Raw genomic sequence first — 17,809 nt, 5'->3', positions numbered from 1 at the left:
TTTTAATCACATCTTAGCTTAATTTGTCTTTGCAGGCTAACAATTTGATCCCTTAACATAATCATAGTCTGTTCTAAATCATTAACTTTAGTATTAATGTCACTATTTATACGTTATTGAGAAGTCCACAGTTGTTCAGAATCTTCATGCCATTTTTGCACAAAGCCCACAGTCTATATTTTGATGTAATGTAACTCCAGATACAGCAGCCGCGGTGGTTACAGCTATTAGTCCTATAATGATGGCGATGATCAATCCAACCAGTCTCTTGGTTCGCTTCAAGGACTTAATAAGACGTTGTAACAGCATCATGGAAGGGGAACCCTGCCACATCTGATGTATCTGTACTGGAATCTAGACTCCTGTTAGGATTCTTAAAATGTATAGACTTTGACTGTTTTTATTAAAAAGAATAGAAAAATTAGTACATGTATAAAAAGCACACTTATTACAAGTTATTGAATAATTTTCAGCTGTCTATTTGGTTTCACCTATAATAAACATATAAGGCCATCTAACATAAGCAGATATGAAATGTGTTTCATTCTTCTTAAAGATTAACATAATATGATTAGAAGGATAATCTTTCTAGATTTCTCCTTTCCACGCTGACATATGTTTAAGTGCCGTGGCTACTTTCTACAGATGATATTGTATAGGGCCAAATTTTATATGAGGAGCTCGAGGTGACATCCCTCCTCTATGCTATATGATAGTATGATCACCAGCTGTAATTAAACCATTGTTATTATGCACCTTAAATGAGCACCCTGGCCTTTTACTTGGGCGGAGTTATGAGGGCTTTAATCTATGACATTTTATGTACAGATGTATTACTTTTAAATCCGTATCCTAGTAACAAACGTTTTTTTTTTTCCCTCTCCTTTACTGTTATTTTTGACAATAGAGAGCCAAGCTTGAGCTTCTACTTTTCAACAATGTAGCTCATGTCCTATACATACAGGTAATCCCTCAACTCCTGTTGTATAATTTTTTAATTTCATGCCTTCTTCTGAAGGTGCTAAGGGACCTCTATCATTAAAAGGTCCTGGAAGCCAATTAGAGTCATTAACAAAAATAGGAAAGGCACTAATTTCCTAATGAATAGCTCTACTTAATGGAGGATTAGGCAAATATGCCTAATAACTAAAATTTTCAGCTCTACTTACCGGAATTGTTACCAAAGCAGTCGTTGCTAAAAACAGGTTAGTAGCATTTTTTTCTAGTAGCTTGTGGGCATATTTTTACCATTAAAGGTCAGCTTTTTAAGTTGAACCCAACTTGGTATTTTAGCCTTTTCAATACCAAGCAGCAGCACCTTTAAGATTCTTCTTTTGAAATTCATTTCTTCTATCTCAGCAATAGGCAGATATGGAAAGAATCTATTGTTCCTATTCATGTTGTTAGTTTAATTGTGCAAGCAGGACTCCAAAGGACTTCACCGGATTCTGCAATGACACAAGCAAACCCTCTTCCCCAATGTTGCGCTACACTAGGTACCTATTTATCCAGCTCACTTTTATAGTGTATAGGTTGATTAATCTTAGGACTGTTTTTTGTCCAGTGTCTGTTTGCAGCAGTCAAATTATCTTCTCCTGTATTTAAGAAATTTAAAGTAAATAAAGCTTTGTGTAACATAATTCTAGGGGATAATCTCCTTTCTTCTCCCCTCTTTTGTTTAGATAACATATTTTTCAGAGTGTAATTACTGCGTTTAATAATCGCTTGTCCTTCTGGATTATATGGAATTCTAGTAGTATATTTAATATTCTAAAATGCTAAGAATTGTTGAAATTTAGTAGATGTATATAGGCAGGACTATTGTCAGTTTTAATTGCTTTAGGAATGCCTATAACATTAAAAGCTTCAATAAGATGTTGAATGACACAATTAGCCTTTACTCTAGGCAAAGGTGTGGCCTATCGAAAGGAAGAAAAAATATTAATAAAACTGTACATAAGATAGTTTTTTTAAAGAAGAAATATGAGCAATATCTATTTGCTACAGGTTATCACTGTGTTGCCCTCTAGGATTCATTCCTCTCGGTAATGGAGGAGTATTTATAATACTATACTGAGGACAGTTTCTAACAATATTCCGAGCTTCTTGCCTGGTTATTCTAAATTTTTGCATTAAATCTTTTTTATTTGTATGAGTCTTTGTATAAAACTTAGTAGCTATTTCTATTGATCTAATGAATAATTGATCAACTTCATTATCTGTAGTAGACATAGGTCCTGGTAAAGCTGTATGAGAATAAATGTGAGTTATATAGATAGGCAAAGTTTGTTCCTACAATAAAAGTTGTCACTCTTGAAACAATTTGTGTAATTCAGAACCATTATTTGAAATGTAAACAGTTTCTATAAGTTTAACTCTATGTTCTACATATTGTGAATCAGTGACAATGTTAATAGGATAGAATGTTTGAATTTTGTCTTCAGAAATAATCAAACTACACTGATTTAAGATTTCAGAAGCGTTTTTAAGGATGTTAATTGGAATAACCCATTGCATGGCCTTGGATGGAAACACAGCCAACAAGAAAAGGATGCTTTGCCAAGAGAATTGTTTCGTGACTTGAAGGCGAGTCACTGAAACAGGTCTATGTGACTGAAGGCAGTTTCTGGGCTTTTTCTCAGTAAAACATTCTCATCAGATTTCTGTACTTTCCAAGGTTATCCCTTGAGATAAGGATAGGAATGTTGTGGGATCCATAGAAGCAATAGCAATTAATGCTTTCTGATATTATGTTGTTACTAAGCTATCTTGCAGGTGCACTCCATGTATCTTTAAGTAAAAGTTACGCTTGATGTTATGCCAATTTCTCAGTAAACAAGCTTTTTGAAGTCTTGTGAATAAAAATAGGACACAGCGCCAACTCGGGGCCGTTTGCCTGAGCGAGCGGTGGTCCTTTGCTAGTCCATGATTTCATCTGCTGATCTCACTCTCTGTGCCCCTGACTCACAAGGAAGGAGAGTTCAAGACATTTGAGAGCCCCAACAAGGTGACTCATAACAGTGGTAGTGATTCATAGGAACAAGAATGTCCTATTGGAAGCTTGAGAAGAAAGAACAGGATAAACTGCACCCACAAACCCTGCCCACATCTGTCTTCTCCGAGTGTCCCCTGTAGCACTGTGAGGTGTAACTGATTGAGAAAGTATCACCAGTCCCTCCCTGGCCACCTAAAGTTTATCCTAATTCACTGTAGTAACGCAGCCCAATCACAACTACCAGCATCCAGCATTGCGGGAGGGGGTGGGGGGAGGGGTAAGGGACCTACTCAGGACAGAAATTGATTGCAAGGGGAACAGGAACACAGTTTCTCACAGCTGTTATTGACCAGAGGACAAAACAACTTTACAATAACACAGGCAACAGGATTACAGGGGAGGAAGATCAGGTGATAAGAAGAAAGAATGAATAAATAAGAGACTTTTTGCTAAGCTGAATTAAGGACTGGTATGGGTCAGTACATTCTTTTTCTTTTGTTAATTACCAGTACAAAGGAAGAGAAGATCTAAAACCTCTAGCCTAGTATTCTACACCCTCCTCAGGAGCATTTCTCTGTGTCTGCACAAAGGTCATTCATACACACAGTGTTGTGGTGTTGCATCCAAAACACATTCACTCAGGGCTGTTAACTAATGTTTCCCAATCAGGTCATACAGGGTTCAAAGTGAGATGGCTGGTTGCCTACAGTGCAGCTGTTCTATGATGCATCCTGAGGTGAGCTTTTCCCTAGTCTGTGCCCATTCATCTCATACATCTAGAATGTATCATATATGCTGGCATTTGTGAGGGTGGTTTATGGCCACAGCTGTGACTATTCTCCTTATACACTTAAGATGTCTTCTGAGAGTGGAGTCCCTGGAGAGACAATGGGTGGAGGATTGAGTGGTTTATTGGTGACTGAGGGCTGGAATGGGCAGAGGAAGAAGCTGACCTGCAGTGTGTTCACAGCTGAGATCTCATGGGCACTCCTGACCCAGGATGACCGTCTGAACCAAACAGAGTCAAGTGTTGTAAAGTACTCAAACCCCAATTCCGCAGGTTTACATAGAAACACGAAGTCCAGATGAATTTTAAGAAGTTTATTAAAGGAGGAGATTTATTATATATGCTGGCCGCATATGGCTGACATGAAGCATTGGCAGAACCAAGTCGTGCAGCCCCACAAATAGTTCAGGGTCTGCTCAGATACCCTTGATTACACACTGGCAGGGAGAGCATGACGTCATGGTACACGCTTACAACCTTTGTTTTCACCCATACAGGTTTGGGAAAAGGATGAACGGGGATGGGACAGAATTCATTAGCAAGCTTACAACATTTGTCTATAGGACCTATAAAAACATTTCTACACATTAAAACTTGTAAGGTAAGACAATAGCAAAAATGTTATTCCACATATTGAAATATATAACTAAATTTTCTAATGTTCATTTGCCATTCCTTTGTTTAGAAATATATACATTAATTATAAGCTTTCAGGAGGGGAAGGGTAGTTTTCATGGGAACAAATGCCTGTAAATGGCCCATCAATATAAGAAAAGGTTTATTTTCATCTTTCTCTTCGTGCACCTTCCTAGCTATTTACCTACTTCCTTGCAGGTGTGGGGGGGAGGACAGGGAATCCATTTCTCCTTCCCCTCTGCATTGACAACACAACGCTATTGCCATCCCGAGTTGGTGCTCATCACACAACTATAGAAATCACACTTACAAAATCTCTCTGCACACTTAGCTCAAATGAATAAAATGTTTTTTAAGCTTCCTAAACCATTAATATTAATTCTGAGGCTTTTTGGTACCTTACAACATAAGAGGTGAGGTTCTGTCTCCCCATCTCAATTAGTCATGGGCAGGAGTGACTCTGTGTGAAGAAGCCGATCGCTGTGGCTCAGAGCAGGTCCTAGAGAAGAATTCATCACCGTGCCCATCAGCAGCAGTTATCAGCAGCTGCAGGGGTGTGGGTTCCTGAGAAGATGCTCTGAGCAGAGCTCCACATGGTCCCCACTGAAGGATCTCCCCACGACACGAAAACAAGGACAGATGATCACAGGATCCCTGTCCACAATCCCTGCAAACACACGGCCCCTCCCTGAGTACCCGTCATGTGCCTGCCTGCTGGTTACTGGCTGTTTTGTCACGGTTGAATTTGTGCTAACACCTCACCCACAGTCCTTGCACACGCGCTTCTTCTCTAAGTGCATCCTTCTTGTGCAGGGGGGGCTGATTTACGGCTAGAGCTACCTGCATGGTGCATGCACACAACTCCTCTCGTAAACGCGTTCTTTTTTTTTTTTTTTTTTTTTGTATTTTTCTGAAGCTGGAAATAGGGAGAGACAGTCAGACAGACTCCCACATGCGCCTGACCGGGATCCACCCGGCACGCCCACCAGGGGCAACGCTCTGCCCACCAGGGGGCGATGCTCTGCCCCTCCGGGGGGTCGCTCTGCCGCGACCGGAGACAGTCTAGCGCCTGGGGAAGAGGCCAAGGAGCCATCCCCAGCGCCCGGGCCATCTTTGCTCCAATGGAGCCTCGGCTGAGGGAGGGGAAGAGAGAGACAGAGAGGAAGGAGGGGGGAGGTGGGGTGGAGAAGCAAATGGGTACTTCTCCTATGTGCCCTGGCCGGGAATCGAACCCGGGTCCCCCGCACGCCAGCCGAAGCTCTATCGGTGAGCCAACCGGCCAGGGCCTCGTAAATGCGTTCTTGGTGACTCATCTCTGCAGGTTCAATTACTATACACACACACAGAGGGACAGCAGGGTTTTTTCTGGTGTAAGATGAAGTTTTACTGATTGCTAAAGTCTTGACCGTAATCAATGCATACGCAAGGCATCCCCGCTTCATGTGTCCTCAGGAATCTGATGACATCAGAATTGTAGCTAAAGTTTTCCCCCACACTCGATGAAAATGTTACACTTGTCCTTGATTGTGTCCTTTGCTGATAAGAATTTCTGCTTTCCAGCTAAAGCCTTGTCCACAGCAACTGCACTTCTAAGTATTCTCTCCCGAGCAAGTCCTCTGGTGTGTCCTGAGGGCTAACTTATAACCAAATCCTCGTCCACACTCTGGGCACATGAAAGGCTTCTCTCCCGAGTGAGTCATCTGGTGTGCTTTGAGCGTTGACTTGTGACGATATCCTCGTCCACACTCTAAGCACACAAAGGGCTTCTCCCCTGAGTGAGTTCTCTGGTGTATTTTTAGCAGTCTTTCATAATGAAATTCTCGTCCGCACTCCAGACACACGAAGGGCTTCTCTCCCGAGTGAGTCATCTGGTGTGCTTTGAGGGCTGACCTTCCACGATATCCTCGTCCACACTCCAAGCACACAAAGGGCTTCTCCCCCGAGTGAATTCTCTGGTGGATCTGAAGGGCTGACTTATAACCATATCGACGTCCACACTCCAAGCACACAAAGGGCTTCTCCCCGGAGTGAGTTCTCTGGTGTACTTTTAGCTGACCTTTATCACGAAATTTTCGTCTGCACTCTGGGCACACAAAGAGCTTCTCCCCTGAGTGAATCCTCTGGTGTTTCCTGAGGGATGAACTATAACCAAATCCTCGTCCACACTCCAGGCACACAAAAGACTTCTCCCCCGAATGAGTCCTCTGGTGTGCCGTAAGGGCTGACTTATAACCAAATCTTCGTCCACATTCCAGGCACAGGAAGGGCTTCTCCCCTGAGTGAGTCATCTGGTGCTCCCTGAGTTCTGACTTAGAACGAAATCCTCGTCGACACTCTGTGCACATGAAGGGCTTCTCTCCTGAGTGAGTCATCTGGTGCAACCTGAGTCCTGACTTTAAAATAAATCCTCGTCCACACTCTGTGCACACAAAGGGCTTCTCCCCAGAGTGAGTCATCTGGTGCGACTTGAGTCCTGACTTTAAAATAAATCCTCGTCCACACTCTGTGCACACGAAGGGCTTCTCCCCAGAGTGAGTCTTCTGGTGCTCCTTGAGTCTTGTCTTTAAAAAATATCCTCGTCCACACTCTGTGCACACAAAGGGCTTCTCCAGCGAGTGAGTCCTCTGGTGCTCCCTGAGTTTTGTCTTAAAAAAAAATCGTCGTCCACACTCTGGACAAACGAAGGGCTTCTCCCCTGAGTGAGTCTTCTGGTGTGTCGTAAGGGCTGACCTAAAAACATATCTTTTTCCACACTCTGGGCACATAAAGTTCTTCTCCCCTGTGTGACTCATACGATGTGCCTTGAGTATACTCCTAGTAAGAAATCCTCGTCCACACTCTGCACACACAAACGGCTTCTCCCCCGAGTGAGTCATTTCGTGTATCTTGAGTTTTGATCCAGTAATAAATCCTCGTCCACACTGCGGGCACACGAATGGCTTCTCCCCCGAGTGAGTCCGTTCATGTTTCCAGAGGCCTGACTTATAACCATATGCTCTTCCACACTTGAGACACACAAAGGGCTTCACCCCCAAGTCAGTTTGCTGGTGGACTGTTACATTTGATTTATCACGAAATCTTCTGCCACATTCATCACACAGGAAAGGCTTCTCTGTGGATGAGTGCACCCCTGGGTGTCTGAGGAGCTGTGATGGACGTGTGAAGCCTCGCCCACACTGGCTGCAAACATAGGACATCTCCCCTGAGAGAGTCACCTGGTTTGTCATAATGTTTGATTCCACACTGCATTCTGGTTCATGTTCGCTACAGCTCACAGACCCAGATCTCAGGATTTCTAATTCCTTCCTCCCTTTTTCCATCTGCATGGCAGGTACCCCTTGGGCTGAGCTGGGCTCTATTTCTAGCACCACATGACCTTCTCTATAATGTCCTTGAGGTGGGTTGTGGAATGCCCCTGAGGTTGCCCCCTCCTCCGTCTGCAGAAACGAAAGTCTCAAGCCAACTTCTCTGCCTTCACCTTCTGTGTTTCCTCTGCAGCAACTCTCAGAAAAAGATGTCTGCTCCTGATGCCCCAGGCCCGAATCCCGCAGATAGAAGTCACACATGTCCGAGCACATGGGAAGCACCTGCTGGCCAAGCAGTGTCTCCCGGGAGAAGGACGAAAGGTTGAAAAAGTGGAGGTCTGATTCTGGCCTTGATTGTCCTGGAGAAAGAGAGTTCAGTCAGAGAAGCCCCAACAGGCTGCACGGATTCCCGCCTGGTCTCAGGAAAACTAGTGCCCTCCTGCCACACCTGTTATTAATCATATGTGTACAATGTCATTTGTTTCCACCAATGAATTCTTTAGGTTCTGATTCTACACAGTCGGTTTTCTGCGAAACTGCAGTGAAACCATCCCGGAAACATCTTCTACATGTCACTCAGACTGGGCACGTTCTAGGTAAGCAATCTGCCATGTAAATACCTTCAATACATCAGCTCTTTCTTTCTAAGTCACCCAAACCATGACACTCCATGATTCTCCCACTGGTGCCAGTTTACACTTCTGTTGTTCGTCGAGGTGACAGTCTCTATGACCTATATGGAAATCTCCTTCATGACTTTACTTATTACAAAAAAAAAACAAAAAAACTGAACATACACATTACACAGTGGTTGAACAGAGTGTATAAGAAATGAATCTGAGTTTCAGGATGCCCATCTGCAAACAAATACTTAGAAGAAATAATTTCTAAGTACCAAATACTCTATATAGTACTGCGACTTCCGCCATTGACATAATGACGTGGCCCATGGATTCAGGATTCTGACCCTGTGCCCAGACCAACCACATCACACTAACATCATACTTCTCACAGCATTTCCATGGGCCAATGGAGATTGGCGAAGGATAGTGCCACTTTGAAACACATTTTTAAAACTCACAATGTGGTTTCCTCATTGCTGCTTTTCCCCTTGTTTTTTTTTTGTTTGTTTGTTTGTTTTTTGTTTTTTTTTCATTTTTCTGAAGCTGGAAACAGGGAAGAGAGTCAGACAGACTCCCGCATGCGCCCGACCGGGATCCACCCGGCACGCCCACCAGGGGCGATGCTTTGCCCATCCTGGGCATCGCCATGTTGCGACCAGAGCCACTCTAGCGCCTGGGGCAGAGGCCACAGAGCCATCCCCAGCGCCCGGGCCATCTTTGCTCCAATGGAGCCTTGGCTGCGGGAGGGGAAGAGAGAGACAGAGAGGAAAGCGCGGCGGAGGGGTGGAGAAGCAAATGGGCGCTTCTCCTGTGTGCCCTGGCTGGGAATCGAACCCGGGTCCTCCGCACGCTAGGCCGACGCTCGACCGCTGAGCCAACCGGCCAGGGCTCCCCTTGTTTTTTAATACCAGACCCAGACTTGATGAGGTGCTGCTGCAGTGGACAGAGTATCGAACTGGGACATGGAGGACCCATACTCGAAACCCCGAGGTTGCCAGCATGAGCATGGGTTCATCTGCTTTGAGCAAGGCTCACCAGATTTCAAGGTCACGGGTTTGCACAAGGGGTCACTCTGTCTGTTGTAGTCTCCAGCTCAAGGCATATATCAGGAAGCAATAATGACACATTAAGGTGCTGAAATAAAGAACTGATGTTTCTTATTTCTCTCCCTTCCAGTCTGTCTATTTCTATCTGTCCCTTTTTCTATCTCTGTCACAAAAAAAGAAAAGAATAGCAGACCCAGACAGGGTAGGTCTGTTGTCCAGGATTCCAGAACCAACAGAGCTGAACAAGAAGCAAAACAAGATGTGAACACACGGCCCTGGCCTGTCGGCTCAGTGGTGGAGCGTCGGCCTAGCATGGAGGTGTCCTGGGTGTGATTCCTGGTCAGGGCAACAGGAGAAGAGACCATCTGCTTCTCCACCTCTCCCCATCTCCCTTCTCTCTCTATCTCTCTCTTCCCCTCGCCCAGCCATGACGCAGTTAGAGGGAACTAAACTCAGATGCTGAGGATGCCTCCATGGCCTCGCCTCAGGCACTAAAATAGCTCTGTTGCCAAGCAACAAAGCAATGGCCCCAGTTGAGCACAGCTTCCTACAGGAGAGGCCTTGGTATTGAATCCCTCTTAAGACCCATGCAGTAGTGTTTCTGTTTGACTCTGTGGATCTCACTTAAAAGAAATGTAAAAAAAATTTGTTTTATATTTTGATTACATTTTTAAATAATATTTTGATAGATTAGATGACATAAGATTTTTTTCATCTTATCCAGTTATGTCTACTTTATTAAAAAATGTAGTTACTACAAAATTTAAAATTATCCCTATGGCTCACATTGTATTTGCACAGAAGAGCACTGATCTAGAACAAGGGGTGGGAACAACAGAGCTTGTGACCTATTTAATCTTCTTCTCTGTCTGTTGTAATGTCCCTAAGCTCAGGATGGTTTTCTATTGTTAAAGAGAAGTAAACCAGCCAATAGAATAATAGTCCATGACAAATAAAAATAATATAAAATGCAAATTTTGGTTTCCAGACAAAAATTCTTAAGGGAAAAAAATCATACTCACTCATCTACATACCGTCCTGGCTACTTTAGTGTAACAGAGAAAGAATTCAGAGTGGTTAGAGATTGCATCGCCCACAAAACACTTAAAATAGCTATTCTCTGGTCTTCTATAGAAAAAGTGGTCAATGGCTGACTAATGGTAATGTTGGAATGAAAGTATTTATCCACCTAGCATTAAAGAATCAATGTAATTTTCTAAATAAAAGACAAAAAAACTAGCTCATGAAACGCAAAACTCCGACAGTTACAGAAGGTGTTTCTCACTGCTCTGCCAAATGCACACTGCACTTCCAGTGCCACTGGCCTCCTTACAATTCCCTACACTGCAGGGACATCCCTCCCTTAATGCCTTAGGGCCAACACGTCTCCAGATGAAATGCGCTTGCCTTAGACATAAAGAGTCTAACTTCGTCACCACATTATGTCTTTGGTCCAATGTTACCTATTCACTGATTTTAAATTCTGCCTGGCACCCTGTCACACTCGAAACTCCTTTGTTCCGTTTTTTTTAATCATTATTTTTGACTAGGAAGTGCTTAGTACCGTCTAACAAACAATTTTATCACTGCACATGAAGCTTCTTGTTTCTTATCTGACTCAACACATTGGGAAAAGTAAGACACCATAGGCAGGGGCTGCTATTCCTTCACTTCTGTGTGGCTCTAAGTGTCTAGAACATTTTCTGTCCCACGGTAGGTGGTCCATCCCGCTACCGCAGTAAGGAAGGACAGAACACAGCCTCACCCAGCGAGAGCAGGTTCCTGTAGTTCTCCAGCATCACTTCCTTGTACAGGCTCCTCTGCACAGGGCTCAGCCTCCTCCATTCCGCCTTTGTGAAGACCACGGCCACATCCCTGAACGTGATCGGTACCTATTAAGAAGCAATCTGTTAATGAACAGCAAGTCACCATCAATTTTCCAAACTCAATGAGTAAATCTCCTGGCCCTGGAGGGTCAGTTATGTACAAAAGCTGGTCCAGTTCTTTCCCTAGTACACAGTTCTATGTTCCAAATTATTCTGGCCATGACTATGGCTTTGTAATAAAATCGATGGGCCCAGAAATGACACATATACCCATTCCTGGGCTCTTGACATTTATGATTTCCGAGGAGAAGTGATTTGTGAGTCAATTGAAAACTTGGCCTGACCAGGCAGGCTCACACTGGATAGAGGATCTAACTTGGACACAGAGGACCCAGGTTTGAATCCCCCATATCACCATCTTGCGTGCGGGCTCATCCAGCTGGAACGTGGACTCAAGAGCATGAGTGTGGGTCGCTGGCTTGAGCATAAGTTCACAGATATGACCCCATGGTCACTGGCTTCTGTTTAAGGTCACTGGATTGAGCAAGGGGTCACTCCCAGTGCTGTAGCTCCCATCTCAAACACAAGTGTGAAAGCAATGATTGAACAGTAAGGTGCTGCAATGAAGAATTCATGCTTTTCCTGTCTCTCCCTTCCTCTCTTTCTGTTGGTCTCTCTTTAATGCTGTCTCTATGTCCAAAAAAGAAAAATTGAAACCTGAAATAGTGTTTTTTCATGAAGGTGACCTTGAGGATGCACTATGGAGAAATTTCGAAACAGAAGAGTTACAAATGCACAGAAAAGTTTTATTTTAAAAGGGACTTGGTGTAGTGGAATAACCCACTGCATGGCCTTGGATGGGAACACAGCCAACAAGAAAAGAATGTTTTGGCAAGAGAATTGTTTTGAGACTTGAAGGAGGGTCACTGAAACAGGTCTATGTGACTTAAGGCAGTTTCTGGGCTTTTCTCAGTAAAACATTCTCATAAGATTTCTCTTCCTTTCAAGATTATCCCTTGAAATAAAGAGAGGAATGTTATGGGATTCATAGAAGCAATAACTATTAATGCCTTCTGATATTATGTTGTTACTAAGCTATCTTGCAGGTGCACTCCATGTATCTTTAAGTTACACTTGATGTTATGCCAATTTCTCAGTAAACAAGCTTTTTGAAGTCTTGTGAATAAAATTAGGACACAGCCTGAACTCGGGGCCTGAGCGAGCGGTGGTCCTTTGCTAGTCCTTGATGATTTCGTCTGATCTCTCTCTCTGTGCCCCTGACTCCTAACAACATTTGGCGCCTACTGTGGGTCCTTAAGAAGAGCTTGGGAACAGATGGAACCCCGAAAGGGTAAGTTGGACGTGCTGTGTACGCGATACTTTCGGGAAACTAGCAAAGTCATGGGAAATTCCCATTCATTATGTGACAATTATATACAAGTTTTAAAATCCCTTTTAAAAGGGTCTGGGATTCAGATAAAAGACAATGTTTTCTTACATCTTTTAAATGCTATTCAGAAACACTGTTATTGGTATACTCCTGAACATTGTAATCAATTGAATTTGAATGTTTGGCAACAAGTAGGAAACTCTTTATGCTGTGTTCATCAGCACGGAGATCCACTTGGTGCTGAAATGTGCGCTGCTTATAATCTTATTGCTACAGCCCTTGGACCTTCGCAATCAGATGGAGATTCTGTTAAAGACTTGAGTGAGGTTATTTTTAATGAGCCTGAAGAATCTGATTCAGCATAGAATGAACAGAATAATGACTTGGACAATACTGTCCCTGCTTCTGAAGTTACTGATAATGTTAATGAAGTTCAGCCATCCACAGGCTTTCATCCCTCTTTCTTAAAAAATGAGGGAGCCCCTATGGATGATGCTGCCTGTCTAAAACATTTATTAAGTAAACTACAATTTACACTGGAACAACAGGAGAATGGAAATCAGTATACTGCTTATCCTGTTCAAAAGCAAGATATATGTGAGCCTACGGCTCCTCCAATCCAAGTTCAAGAATTAATTGGTACTGGCAGGGGAAGGATTTTTCAATTCCCTGAAATCTCTGAAATGCAACAGGTGCTTATGCGTCATGATGATTTAGAATCTAATTCTAGTAATTTTTCTACATCTATTTTTCCAATTATTCGGCAGCCTTTTCCTCTTAGTGCTCCAGATCCTGGGGGAGGGCATAATATCCAATTTGACCAATTTGAATTTACTTTCTTAAAGCTAGTCAAACAATCTGTTGCTATGTATGGACCTCAGTCCTCATATGTTCAAGATCTGATCTCTTCCTATTGTAATGATCATTTAATGATTCCTTTGGATTGGGATTTACTTGCTAGTACGGTTTTGGAACCAGGACAATATTTAAAATTCAAATCTTGGTGGAGAGAGGAGGCTTTTCTAATATCTCGCATGAACGCTAGAAATAATCCCCCAGGAGCTACTTTTGAAATGCTCATTGGCGTTGGCGCTTATGCAGCTGTGGGACAACAAACTGGTTATACTGATGCTGTTATAGCTCAGATTAGATCAATTGTCTTAAAGCCTGGATGCAGATCACTGGAGATGGAGACAAGGAAGAAAAGCTTGCAACTTTACATCAGTTGGTACAAATTCAATTAGAATTAGGACATATAGAAGAATCATGAAGTCCTTAGAATTCTCTAGTCTTTGTAATAATAAAATAAATAAATACTAATTTTCTTTGGTGTTTTAGCTACAATCCTCTGAACTATCATTTTGTTTCTTTCTTATTCTTTGCCTGGAAACTGAGGTGGGGGACATGTGTTGGATCTGACTATAGAAAATATCCCAGCAGCTGCCAAGAGAATTTTCTTGGGGAAATTTTGTTTAGTCTCATCCATCGTCAGTCCCTCTGTCAGGAAACGCCCTGATTAAAATCAGGCAGGCATCTTTCTAGTCTGACTGTGCTCTGAAATCCCGGGTTTCTCTTTGGTTTGTCTGGTCTGGTTTGTCTGATTCTAATTTGTTTAACTTTTGTTTGATGTTGTCTAAAATGTGATTTTTTTTTTTAATTTTTTTTAAATTTTTTTATTTATTCATCTTTAGAGAGGAGGAAGAGGGATAGAGAGAGAGAGAGAGGAGAGAGAGACAGAGAGAGAGAAGGGGGGAGGAGCTGGAAGCATCAACTCCCATATGTGCCTTGACCAGGCAAGCCCAGGGTTTCGAACCGGTGACCTCAGCATTTCCAGGTCGACGCTTTATCCACTGCGCCACCACAGCTCAGGCTAAAATGTGATTTTTAAGACCTGAATTGTGTTTATATACAAAGATGAAAAATGCCGGCTTTTATATTGAAAAAATAGTTTCATCGATATACTTTTTTCTTTAAAATGAGAAATTATAAGGAGCGGTCATTTAAATTAAAATTAAATAGAATATGAATCCTTAAGACTTGCTAATTTGGTTAATACATTGTAAGGTATATTCAAAGTTTGAAATCAAATAAGAATTCAAGTATTAGGATTAATTAAAATTAAATGTTATACTTGTGTTTCTGTGTTGAAAATTATCTTGTTTGTGTAAAATATGCTCAAATTTGTAAAACTAAGGAATTAAACAAAATTAAGTTATTTTAAGAATTTATCTCAAGCTGCTTCAGACAGTTACTGCTTGTAAGGCAACATCCTGAAAAAGGAGGCACTGAGGAAAGCGGGAATTTAGTTTCTCTGATGCCCTATAATAGACTGAACAATGCAAAAGACTTTTAGATATAGAAGCTAATACATCTCTTATTACTAAGCAACATTAGTTTTCTTTTTAGCCCACTTAGGCAGTAGTCACTAAGCTGCATGGCTTAGGAGAAGTCCCTAACAAAGCTCTAAAATTATTTTACAATAGGAAAATAACAAGGGTCATTTGGCCTCTGATAAAGAAAAACATTTATCTAATAAATAATTAAAAAAGCAACTTTTTAAATTACAGTCTAACCTTTCTGACAAGGCGTTTTTAACACTCACTATGACCAAATTTCTGTCAAAGCTCTTAAAGAGTTAAAAACAGCTTGCTCCCAGTATAAAACTATTGAATAATTGTCTTTATATGCAGGAACTACTATCCTCCTTCATAGACTCTGAATGTTTTATTTCAAAAAATTTAGAAATGTTAGCTTGGACTGTTCTTTCAAAAGCAAAAGAGTTACAATTTATAACTTAGGAAAATCAAGCTTATATTCAAGGTAATCAAAATGCTAATGCTAACCCTCTTATTAATATTACACAAGATGAACTTTTTAGATGAACAGTTTGCTAATTTACAACAGCAATGTAGACAAAATGTAGGGGTGAGGATTTGCTCTTATCTCCACAGATACGAGACTAGTAGATACCTTCCAGAAGATTGAAGCCTCGGCATATCTTGGAAATAGAAAAAAGGGAAATTTGACAATTAAATAAACTTACCCAGGAGGCAAAAAATGTTTTAATTAAGACTAAGATTTCAAAATACATCATTAATTCTGTTTCTAGCAATGCTAGCTGTTGTGTCTATAACAAGAAGCATAACTATTCTTACTAAGTTTATATTACTTAAATAAGCAATGTTGAATAGTCTGACACTGTATCAACATTATGTAAATCAACCTTTAGAAAAAATTTGTTAAAAATATCCTCAATCGGCCCTGGCCGGTTGGCTCAGCGGTAGAGCGTCGGCCTGGCGTGTGGGGGACCCGGGTTCAATTCCCGGCCAGGGCACATAGGAGAGGCGCCCATTTGCTTCTCCACCCACCCCCTCCTTCCTTTCTGTCTCTCTCTTCCCCTCCTGCAGCCAAGGCTCCATTGGAGCAAAGATGGCCCGGGCGCTGAGGATGGCTCCTTGGCCTCTGCCCCAGGCGCTAGAGAGGCTCTGGTCATGGCAGAGCGAAGCCCCGGAGGGGCAGAGCATCGCCCCCTGGTGGGCAGAGCGTCGACCCCTGGTGGGCATGCCAGGTGGATCCCGGTCGGGCACATGCGGGAGTCTGTCTGACTGTCTCTCCCCGTTTCCAGCTTCAGAAAAATACAAAAAGAAAAACAAACAAAACCTCAATCTTTAATAATCCATTATATAAATGGCATATTAATAGCTTATAAAAATAATGCTAAACTTTCAGTCATCCTTAAAAATGCTTCTGAAACCTTAAATCAGTGTAGTTTGATTGTAGTTAAAGACAAAATTCAAACATCCTGTCCTATTAACATTGTCACTGATTCACAATATGTAGAACATACAATTAAACTTATAGAAACTGTTTATATTTCAAATAATAGTTCTAGATTACACAAATTGTTTCAAGAGTTACAACTTTTTTTTTTTTTAAGAGTTACAACTTTTATTGTAGGAATGAAATTTGCCTATCTATATAATTCACATTTGTTCTCATACAGCTTTACCAGGACCTATGTCTACTACAGGTAACGAAATTGAGCAATTACTCATTAGATCAATAAAAATAGCTACTAAGTGTCGGGAGCCGATCAACAACTGCTGGCTGACAAGGTCACAGCAGGAGAAGACCCACAACTGCTGGCTGACAAGGTCACAGCAGAGAAGACCAATGGCTGCGGGGTGAAGAAGTCACCCAAAGGAGAGACACAATGATACTTCCCCCTTTGACTTTTTTAATTAATCTGGCCTTATATCTTCCCTTTTCTGGGTGTGTGCTATTATTTATGGCACAGGGATAATAGTACCGTGCTTTCCCTGTAGATTCGTAGTGATTTCTTTGGAAATGAGACAGAGGGTGTGAGTTCCACAGAAAAGCCTGTAAGCCCCTTGAACTGGGCTCATAGACATAAGAGGCTGGCTATGATATCCCTTGTAAAGGGTTAAGTTTGTAGGAGAATTTCTTCTTAATCATGTTAGAAAGAATAGATTGTGACTTGTGAATGGGTAGGAGACAGTGGCTGTGCACAAAGCGCCTTTCGGCCTTCACTTAATTCAACATTTTTCCTCCCTAGCCTTTTCATGTGATAGAGTAGAGAAACATTCCTTTCTTCTTATTTGATCTGCAGATAGTGGTACACTCTAAGAAGAATAGAGTCAGGACTTAACTAGTGTTTAAATATAATAAATAAGTAATATTTGACTAGACAATAGAATCTTAGGTAAGGTATAGTAGAATGGCCCATTGTGTGGCCTAGGATGAGAGCACAGTCGGCAAGAAAAGAATGTTTTACTAAGAGAATTGTCTTTTGACTAAAGGCAATTGCTAGGCTTTCTCAGTGAGATGTTCTCATGAGATTTATATGCTTTCCAAGATTCTCTGATAATGAGAAAAATGTAGGAGAATCCATAGAAGTAATAACAGTTAATGTCTTATGTTGCTACTAGGCTATCTTGCAAGTACACTCTGTATATCATTGGGTGAAAGCTACTCTTAATGTTATGTCAATTTCTTTATAGGCAAGCCTTTTAGAATCTTGTGAGAAAAAGTAGGACACTGCTTAAACTCAAAGCCATTTACCTGAGCAAGCAGTGGTCCATTGTTAGTCCTTAATGATTTCGTCTGCTAATCTCTCTCTGCCCCTTAACTCACAACAGCAGTAAAGTTAGTTAACTATTAGTACTAATCCTTTAAAAGCT

The 17,809-nt window shown here is 41.8% G+C and overlaps 1 protein-coding gene across 3 annotated transcripts in view; it reads right to left on the bottom strand.

Moving 5' to 3' along the window:
- Nucleotides 1–17,809, bottom strand: part of LOC136308199 (zinc finger protein 343-like) — a 28,943-nt gene that overhangs the window by 4,095 nt on the left and 7,039 nt on the right. For 2 of the 3 annotated variants that reach the window (XM_066235421.1, XM_066235422.1), the window contains exons 4-5: nt 11,158–11,284; nt 4,082–8,082 (exon numbers count right to left, since the gene is read on the bottom strand). In XM_066235421.1, the coding sequence (XP_066091518.1) occupies nt 6,008–8,082; nt 11,158–11,284 (2,202 nt within the window). In that variant the 3' untranslated portion in view covers nt 4,082–6,007. Of the gene's footprint in view, nt 1–4,081; nt 8,083–11,157; nt 11,285–17,809 lie in introns of those variants that run through there. The other variant, XM_066235423.1, reaches the window with a different exon arrangement.

The sequence above is a fragment of the Saccopteryx bilineata genome, chromosome 6 (genome assembly GCF_036850765.1).
Source record: "Saccopteryx bilineata isolate mSacBil1 chromosome 6, mSacBil1_pri_phased_curated, whole genome shotgun sequence".
NCBI classification, from domain to species: Eukaryota; Metazoa; Chordata; class Mammalia; order Chiroptera; family Emballonuridae; genus Saccopteryx; species Saccopteryx bilineata.
Note: the sequence above shows the minus strand (reverse complement) of the source record. Positions and strands in the feature narration are given on the sequence as shown.